At 34.3% G+C, this 10,637-nt stretch overlaps 1 protein-coding gene across 1 annotated transcript in view; it reads left to right on the top strand.

The window, feature by feature from the left end:
• Positions 1 to 4,833, top strand: part of LOC114198974 (uncharacterized) — a 60,104-nt gene extending 55,271 nt beyond the window's left edge. Inside the window, exon 6 of the mRNA XM_028090697.2 lies at positions 1,610 to 4,833. Within this exon, the coding sequence (XP_027946498.1) occupies positions 1,610 to 3,432 (1,823 nt within the window). The 3' untranslated portion in view covers positions 3,433 to 4,833. The remainder of the gene's footprint in view (positions 1 to 1,609) is intronic.
• Positions 4,834 to 10,637: the final 5,804 nt, after the last annotated feature.

Consider the following 10,637-nt stretch of genomic DNA (forward strand, 5'->3'; position numbering starts at 1 on the left):
TCCTTTCTATAAGAACACCAGTCAGATTATGAGTTACCCTACTCTGGTATGACCTCATTTTAACTAATTCCATCTTCAGTGACCCTTTTTCCAAATAACTTCACATTCTGAGGTACTGGGAATTAGGATTTCAACATATCTTTTTTGCAGTACAAACAGTTCAACCTGTAGCACTTCTCCATTTGGTCAAATCTGTGTGTGCATTTTAGTTTTCTGAAGATCTTGGATTCCCATATTTTTCATATTTTTTTGTTGTGATTGTTAAGTATAGTCTTACGTTTTCTAAATAGTGTTTGTGTATATGAATGCTATTGAAACCAAGTATTAATATCCAATATATAGTGATTTTAATGACGTTTTTATCTTTTATAATAATTTTTCACTTTTGATTTTGCAGGTAAATTGTTTTATTGTTGACAAAAATGTTAATCTTATCTTTCCTTTCCACGTTTTTCTACCTCTGATTTCTTTCTCTTAATGCATTATGAAGTACTGTAATAATAGTGGTGATAGTACTTATGTCAGTTCTTTGGGATTTTTTTTTTTTTGGCTGGGGGTGGATTTTTCTTCTTAAATATGGTGCTCATGTTTAAGTTACACGGTACTTTTTCTCAAGTTAAATAAGTATTCCCATTTTTTTTTTTTGAAGGTTTCTTTGTGGAAAATCGATGTTTAGTTTTATCATTTTTAAAAATATCTTTGGAAATGATTACTTGATTTTTTTACTTTGACCTTTTAATATATTTGCTTATAGAAGATTTTTCTAATAGTAAAACATACTTTTGTATCTGTAAAAAAAAAACAGTAACACCTACTCAAGTATGATGTAGCTTATATTTCATGTGTTCTAGGTCACTTTTTTTTTCCTTTGGGTTATTTTGATATTTTAGGTAGAAACTTACCTTGGTATGCATAAGTAAAATTGGTGTGTAGTTTGCTTTTTTGGTTGTTATCTTTTTCAGGTCTTGGTATTAATGTTATGTTTCACACACAAAAAATTGGAAATTCTCTTTTTTCTTTTATAACATTTTGTAAATCATGAAAGCAAATGTCCCCTAAGTGTTCAAAGTCTCATGTGAATCTTTCTGGGCCTTTCTGATTTGTTTTTATGGAATTGCTTTTTCATTATTTTTCTCTTTATTTGGTGGAAGTTGGTTCATACAGGTTTCCTGCCTCTTACAGGTTCAGTTTTGGTAATTTGCATTTTCCAAAAAATTATTTATATCGAGAAGTTTGTAAGAGTTTATTTTAACAGAGTCCTACAGAATGATTTTTAACTTCCTATTTTTGTTTTTTCCTATCTTCTTACTTTATTTGTACATTCTGCATTCTCCCTTTTATTTACCCAGCAGTCATCTATTTTGTTTCAGATCCCATTTTTAAACACAATCAAAGCTATTTGTTCTCTTATTTTCCTCTACTCCTATTTTTCCTGGGATTTCCTAAAGCTTAGAAAATAGGAGATCTATGCACATGAAATTTGCTTTATAATGGGAAACTAAGCCTTAAGCCAAGAATCAATCCCATGATAGCATATTTTCTGAAATTTTCTTCATTTTACAATATTGGAAAATTTTTCAAGTGATTATTTATTTGCAATCTGTTTTAGGAGAAATGTGGGGAATTGATGAACAGAAAATCCGGGACAGACTTTTGACACAATTTGAAGATAAATTCACAAAAACACTGACTGAAGAAAAAGTCAATGAATGTCGTAAGAAATTTGCAAGTGCATTTCCTCTTAACTCGGACTTTTTTCCTTCCAGTCACAATCTCTATGAATATGACTTGTATGGGAAGTGTTTAGAACATAATAATTTTGACTGTCATAATAATAGTAGAATCTTTATAAGAAAGGAACATTCTGAATATAATGAACCTATAAAATCATTTTGCATTAATCCATCCCATCTTGCAGTAACCCCCTTTAAGTGTAATCATTGTGGGAAAGGATTCAGTCAAACCTTGGACCTCATCAGACACCTGAGAATTCATACTGGAGAGAAACCTTATGAATGTAAAAAATGTAGAAAAGCTTTCAGCCAGAAGGAAAAACTCATTAAACATCATAAAATTCATAGTAGGGAGCAGGCTTATGAATGTAATGAATGTGGGAAAGCTTTCATTAAAATGTCAAATCTCATTAGACATCAAAGAATTCATACTGGGGAGAAACCCTATGCATGTAAGGAATGTGGGAAATCCTTCAGCCAGAAATCAAATCTCATTGATCATGAAAAAATTCATACTGGAGAGAAACCGTATGAATGTAATGAATGTGGGAAAGCATTCAGCCAGAAGCAAAGCCTCACTGCACATCAGAAAGTTCATACCGGGGAGAAACCTTATGCATGTAATGAATGTGGTAAAGCCTTCCCTCGAATTGCATCCCTTGCTCTTCATATGAGAAGTCATACAGGAGAAAAACCTTATAAATGTGATAAATGTGGAAAAGCCTTCTCTCAGTTTTCCATGCTTATTATACATGTAAGAATTCATACAGGTGAGAAACCCTATGAATGTAATGAATGTGGAAAATCCTTCTCTCAAAGTTCAGCCCTTACTGTACATATGAGAAGTCATACTGGTGAAAAACCTTATGAATGTAAGGAATGTAGAAAAGCCTTCAGCCACAAGAAAAACTTCATCACACACCAAAAGATTCATACTAGAGAAAAACCTTATGAATGTAATGAATGTGGGAAAGCTTTCATTCAGATGTCAAATCTTGTTAGACACCAGAGAATTCACACTGGAGAAAAACCCTACATATGTAAGGAATGTGGCAAAGCCTTTAGCCAGAAATCAAATCTCATTGCCCATGAAAAAATTCATTCTGGAGAGAAACCCTATGAATGTAATGAATGTGGTAAAGCCTTCAGCCAAAAGCAAAACTTTATTACACATCAGAAAGTTCACACTGGAGAGAAACCTTATGATTGTAATGAATGTGGTAAAGCCTTTTCTCAAATTGCATCCCTTACTCTTCATCTGAGAAGTCACACAGGAGAAAAGCCTTATGAATGTGATAAATGTGGGAAAGCCTTCTCTCAGTGCTCATTGCTCAATTTACATATGAGAAGTCATACTGGTGAGAAGCCCTATGTATGTAATGAATGTGGAAAAGCTTTCTCTCAAAGAACTTCTCTTATTGTGCACATGAGAGGTCATACAGGTGAGAAACCTTATGAATGTAATAAATGTGGAAAAGCCTTCTCTCAAAGCTCATCCCTTACTATACATATACGAGGTCATACAGGTGAGAAACCCTTTGACTGTAGTAAATGTGGAAAAGCCTTCTCTCAAATCTCATCTCTTACACTTCATATGAGAAAACATACAGGTGAGAAGCCTTATCATTGTAATGAGTGTGGTAAGGCTTTTAGCCAAAAGTCACACCTTGTTAGACACCAGAGAATTCATACTCAGTAGAAATGGAAACACTATGAATAGTGTGAAGATGGAAAAGCCTTCAGAATTAGCATCTCCTTTCACATTACATAATCGGTTCTAGAGCAGAAAACTATGAATGTGAAAAGCCTTTGGAAGAAGTCACATAATTGTGAAACATGAGAATTCTTACACAACATGACAAATTGTGTAATGAATAAACTGAACATCAAAAACCTTCATAGACCTCTGTTGATATTTATGCAGCAATCTTATTAAAATATGAAATGAGGTATCTGTACCAGCATATCAGCATCACAGTTGAGCTCCTATCCTAGCCATTGCATTAAGAAAAAGAAGATTGGGGGAAAAAGAGAGAAACTATAAAAATATCCTCTTACACAAGAAATAGTTAATTCGAAAATGTGTTGATGTAAAATGTTTAAGGATAAACAACAGTAATTACAAGACACACACATATATATAAAGTTAGAAAACATTTTGACGGGCACAAAATAGGACCTGAAATTTTGAGAAAAATAACACTGTCTGAAAACACATTTTCAAAAATATAAATTCATAAGTCTCTAAGGTACTTCCACTCAAAGTTTTCGCTAAATTTTAAGAATTTCACAAACTGATTTAAAATTTTATATGAGAATATAAAGGACCACAAATAGCTGAAACAAGTGAAAAAAGAGAAGACACAGTCTACCAGATGGCATCACATATTTTATTTAAAGCTGGTGTGTCTAAACAATATGTTCCTGATAAGTAAATAAATCAGTGGAAACAAAACAAGGATTGAAGAAAGATAATCGAAATTTTGTGTATGGTACTGCTATTGAAGTCACTGGAGAAAGAATGGCCTATTGAATAAATGGAAGAGTCATATGAACAAAAATGATAGCTCTCTACTTTATACCATATCCAAAAATAAAATCCAGGTAGATTGAAGACCAGAATATAAAAAGCAAAATTCTAAAACTCTGATGAAAATGAAAAAGATTTTTTTACTTTAGAGTAACTGGATCACTCTAAAAACACATAAATATGAATTAGTCTTTTCTACTTTGGTGTATTGCATTCAGAGGCACGAAGATATACATCTCTATGTTCGTCGTGATTTGTATTACGAAATTGGACAACAAATTCTCAGTAGAAGGATAGACTAATACCATGTAATTATTGCCATGATAGAATGCAGTATTTAGAGAGAAGGTACAAATTTAACATATAGTTACATAGATCACAATATAAATATTGAGAGAAAAGCAAAATGTACAATGAAAAGATGTAACATTTGTATTAATAAAATAATGCAAAGAACAGTACTGTGTATTGGTCATACATCCATTTATGACATTGGTTGCCTTTCAGGAAGTGGGAGAGGATTAGATGGAATTGTTATATTTATCTGTAACATTTCTTTAATAAAAGAATGAAAGCAAATATGCTTGTAACAAATCTGGTTGTTAAGATTATGTTGCTATCTTTTGTAGTCTTGCCTTTATTTTCCTATTTCTCTAAGAATCAAATGGGTGAAGGACACGACCTATAGAAAAAACTTAAAAATGGATTATGATCAAATACTAACATTTATAGAAAATTATCTTTAATAATACACAAACCAAACTGAATTAAGATGATACTATGCTTACCCTCTCCTCACAATATTAATTCAGATAATAAAAACCAGCAGTATATACATAGCATTTACTTGATGCAAATTTAAAATTTTTTATTTTCATTTCAAACACAAATTCTCTAGTTGAAAGCAGTGAAGAAACAAAAGAAATAGTCATTTGTTGAGATAATTGGCTCTCCATCTGGAAAAGAAAATCACCTACATTTGGCTTGGTTTCAAACTGAGGAGAGACCATTCATACATGTAAAACATGATTAGTGTTCTGACAGTGTCAAGCCAAGTATAGATGCCTGCATCAGAGCAATGGAATTTTAGCATATCTCAACAAAGCTTTATTTGGTTTCTGAATCCTTAAATGAGGGTGCAGATGCTGGTGATTTTAGATGTGTAAGGTATGTGCCCAGTGGATATGAAAGCTCACTTCCCTGTACCACATCTAAAATGTTTTATATTTAGACCTTGATTTCAAATATTTATGGAACTCAGATTTCCTTTTCTGTGAATAGCTCATTCATATATTTTGTCTGTTTTCTACTGGGACTTTCAAAAGATGTTTTAATTGGAGCACCTTGGTGGTGCAGTTCATTGAGTGTTGGACTCTTGGTGTCAGTTCAGGTCATGATCTCTGGGTCCTGAGACTGAGTCCCACGTCAGGCTCTGTGCTGAGCACAGAGTCTGCTTGAGACGCTTTGCCCCTCCTTCCCCTTCACCCTCTCTCTCAAAATCTTAAAAAATAGATGGAATCGTATACTATATAACCTTTTGAGATTGGTGTTTTTCATTCAACATGATTCCCTTGAGATAAATCCCCACTGTTCCTGATACATTCATTTTTTGTTTTTTTAATTTCCCAGTATTTTTCCATGGTATGGATATATCATAGTTTTGAGCCTTTGAAAGACATTGGGTTTCCAATTTTTTTTTAAAGATTTTTTATTTTTTTTATTAGGGAGAGAGTACAAGCAGAGGGAGTGGCAGGCAGAGGGAAAGGGAGAAGAAGGCTCCCCACTCAGCAGGGAGCCCTATGTGGGGCTTGATCTCAGGACCCCTGGATCATGACCCAAGCCAAAGGCAAATGCCTAACCATCTGAGCCACCCAGGCACCCTCCAATTTTTGGTTAGTACACAAACCTGCTATGAACATTAATCTGCCACTTTATTGGTTGGTCATTCCCTCTATTTTGTTCCTCTGTCCTTTTCATGCCTTACTGTGGGTTACTTTAGCATGTTTTAGAATTCTACTTTAGAGTTCTTGAGTGTATCTCTGTGGATTTTTTAGTAGTTGCTCTGGGCATTACATTATACATACATAACTTCCATAGTCGACTTGTGTCAACATTTAACCAGTTCAAAACCTTATCTCAACTGAGATTCTTTCATTTCCCCTCACTTTATTATATAATTGTATCAAATATTTCCTCTGTATACCTTGAGAACTATATGAGACAGTGTTACCATTTTTGCTTTAACCATCTAGCATAATTTAGGAAGCTCTACAGGAGAAAGATAAGTCTATTAAATGTACCTTTATCTTCACTTTTTCTGTTCTTTCGTCATTCCTCATGTTCCATGTTTCTTTGCTGAAAGAACTTCCTTTAGCTACTTTTAGTGTAGGTCTCCTGGTGACAAATTATCTTAGTTTTCCATCATCTGAGTAGGTTTTCATTTCACCTTTGTTCCTAAAGGATACTTCTTGCTGATGGAAAATTCTGATTGCTCAATCTTCCAGCACTTGAAAAAGGTGCCACTTCTTTCCGGCCTTCACATTTTCTAATAAGAAATCTCATTCGGGTGAGCCTGGGTGGCTCAGTAGTTAAGTGGCTGCCTTCAGCTCAGGTCATGATCCCAGGGTCCTGGAATCAAGTCCTGTGTTGGGCTCCCTGCTCAGTGGGGAACCTGCTCCCTTTCCCTCTGCCTGCTGCTTCCCCTGCTTGTGCTCTCTCTCAAATAAATAAAATCCTTAAAAAAAAAAAAAACAAACTCTCATTTGGACCGTTCTTCTATACATAATGTGTTGTTTCTCCCTAGCTGCTTTCAAGAATTGTTTCTAGTCTTCAGTTTTCTTAAGTTTGATTATCATGCATCTTGGCATGAATTTCTTTGGGCTTACACTGTTTAGAGTTTGCTCGGCTTCTTGAATCTGTAGGCTTATATTTATTGCCACAGTTGGGGAATTTTCTGCCATTATTCCTTTGGGTGCTTTTTCAGCCTCAAACTTTTTTATTCTTCCCTTGTAAGACTTAGCATATTTTCCCTCTCTGTTGTTCATAATGGGTAATTTATCTTGTTCTATCTCCAATTTCACCGATACTTTCCTCTGTACTTGCCATTCTGCTCTTGAGGACATCCACTGAGTCTTTTGTTTTCTTTACTGTATTTTTCATTTCAAAATATTTCATGTTCCTTATGTTTTTCCTTGAGTTTTTTTCCACTTGGCTTAAGTATGTACATAATTTTTTCACTGAAGCACTTTTATGATGATTGCTTTAAATTCCTTGCCAGATAACTCCAATCACCTTGGTGTTGATGTCTTTTGTCTTCTCATTAAATTTGAGATATTCCCGTTTTTGATACAATGAGTGATTTTCATTTCTATTATGGACATTTTGTGTACTGCATTCTGAGACTCTAGATCCTACTTAACCTCCCTTTTTGCAGGCAGTCACCCTGTTTAGGCATAGCTTGAGGGTCCAGGTGGGGGTGGATGCTTGGCTCCCTACTGAGGCCCACTGACTCAACTCAAGCAAAAGTGGAGCACTGATGCCCACCCTATTTTCAATGGATAGGGGTGGAAGTTCAGTCTCCCATTCAGCCCAGCTAAAACAGGAGTGTGAAGAATGGAGAGGAAACAGTGATAACTAGCGCCACCTTGTTGCTAGAGCTTGTTGGATGGGAGCAGAAATTCAGTTCACTGGGCTCTGATAAAGGGGAGGATGAAAAGTTGATTGCTTTTTTTCTCTTTAATTAAAATGACCAGAGCCACAAACAAGCTGAGTGGTGTTAGGATTTGAATCTCTTGAGCAGAAGATATACAAATGTCCAACAGTTACATGAAAAGATGTTCAACATCACTAGTAACTAAGGAAATGCAAATCAAAGCCACAATGAAGTAACACTTCACTCCTGTTAAAGCTGCTGTCACCAAAGACAAAAGATAAATGCTGGCAAGGATGTGGAGAAAAGGGAGCATTTGTGCACTGTTGGTATTGAGGTTGGTTCAAGCCGCTATGGAAAATAGTATGCAGATTCCTCAAAAAACAAAAACAAACTACCATATAATCCAGCAATTCTGTTTCTGGGAATACATCCAAAGGAAACAAAAACACTATGTTAAAGAGGTATCTGCACTTCCATGTTCACAGCAAGATAATTTACTATAGCTAAGACCAGGGAGCAAGCTAAGTGTCTATCGATGGATGGACGGATAAAGAATTTGTGGCACATGCACACGTACAATGGAATATTCAACCACAAGAAAGGAAATCCTGCCATTTGCGACAACACGTATGGACCTTGAGGGCATTACACTAAGTGAAGTCAGTCAAATGAGAAAGACAAATACCATATGCTCTCACTTACATGTGGAATGTAAAAAACAGAATACTCAGAGGTCAGTTTTGTGGTTACCAGAGGCGGTGGGAGGGGGAATTAAGGTGGCCAAAAGGTACAAACTTTCAGTTATTAGATAAATAAGTACTAGGGATGTAATGTACCTCATGATGACTGTGGTTAACACTGCCATATGGTATATTTTAAAGTTAAGAGAGTAGATCTAAAACTTCTCATCCCAAGTTTTTTTTTTTCGTATCTATAGAATGTTAGATTTCAAAATATATTTAAGTTAGATCGTTATGTTTTAAAACTTATACAGTGAAGTATCTTGATTATATCTCAATAAAACTGGGGAGAGGCAAGAATGCCAGTTAACTAACTTAATTTCTGGGTAGGTGTAGATATTTTCAGTAGATACTTTTAAATCAGCTTCATTTCCCTGTTCTTTCCTTACTAAAATCAAATAAAAAGCCAACCAGAAGACAACAAAAATTTATGATTTGCAAACATTTTTTCCCATTGTATATGTTCTCTTTTCACCTTTTTAATGTCCTTTCACAGATAATAGATTATGATTTTTCTAAACTCCAATTTGTCTTTTCTTTCTTTTGCTTCTAGGGTGAAATCTAAATCCACTGGCAAATCCAAGGTCAGGAAGATTTACTCCTATGTTTTCTAAGAGTTTACACTTTTCATTTTTTTCCATTCTTATTAAATTGAATAAATGACATACAGTATTAGTTTTAGATGTACAACATAGTGATTTAATATTTATATATATGACAAATTGGTCACCACAATAATCCAATTATTGTCACCAAAATTTTTATAGTATATTGACTATATTCTCTATGCTGTATATTACATCCTGTGTCTTATAACTGAAAGATTGTACCTCATAAGACCCTTCACTATTTTGTCCAAACCACCTGCTCCCCACTAACCATCAGTTCTCTATATCTATGAGTGTCTATGTTTCTGTTTTGTTTTTTAGATGTCACATATAAATGAAATCATACAGTATTTGTCTTTTTTTGTCTGACTTCACTTAGCATAATATTCTCTAGGTTCATCCATGTTGTTGCAATTGGCAACATTTTGTTGTTGTTTATAAAAGCCATTCTGATAGATACAAGGTAATATCACATTGTGGTTTTTACTTGCATTTCCCTGATAGTTAAGTGATGTTGAGCATCTTTTCATGTGTCATATTCCTTGGAAAAATGTTCAGATTTTCTGCCCTTTGTTAATCAGACTACTTTTATGTTGAGTTGTATGAGAACTTTTTAAAAATATTCTGAATGTTAACTGTTTATTGGACATACTACTGGCAAATACATTCTCTCAGTATGTTGCCTTTTCTTTTTATTGATGGTCTCCTTTGCTGTGCAATAGCTTTCTTATTTGATGTAGTCCATTTGTATATTGTTGCTTTTGTTGTCCTTGCCTAAGGAGATCCAAAAATATATTGCTAAGACTGGTGTCAGAGTTTACTGCCTATGTTTTCTTCTAGGAATCTTACGGTATCAGGTTTCAAATTTAAGTCTTTAATCCATTTTGAGTTTATTTTTGTATACGGTATAAGAAACTGGTCCATTTATGAAAGAGACTGTCTTTCGCCATTGTGTATTCTTGCCTCCTTTGTCATAGATAAATTGACCATATTAGCCTGGGTTTATTTCTGGGCTGTCTATATTGTTCCATTGTATATATATGTCTGTTTTTGTGCCAATATCATTCTATTTTGATTACTATAGCTTTGTAGTATAGCTTGAAATAAGACAGCACAATACCTCCAGCTTTGTTCTTCTCAAGATTGCATTGGTTATTTGAGGTGTTTTGTGGTTCTCTTCAAATGTTAGGATCATTTGTTCTAGTTTTGTGAAAAATGCCATTGAGATTTTGATAGGGATCACACTGAATTTGTAGGTTGCTTTGGGTATAAATTCTTCCAATCCATGAGCATAGTATCTTTCCACTTGTTTGTGTCACTTTTTTTTTTTTTAAGATTTATTTATTTATTTGAGAAAGAGAATGAGATAGAGCA

Source organism: Eumetopias jubatus, unplaced genomic scaffold (genome assembly GCF_037043125.1).
Source record: "Eumetopias jubatus isolate StellerSeaLion01/CBP00866 unplaced genomic scaffold, mEumJub1_p1.0 scaffold_10, whole genome shotgun sequence".
In the NCBI taxonomy this organism is placed as follows: domain Eukaryota; kingdom Metazoa; phylum Chordata; class Mammalia; order Carnivora; family Otariidae; genus Eumetopias; species Eumetopias jubatus.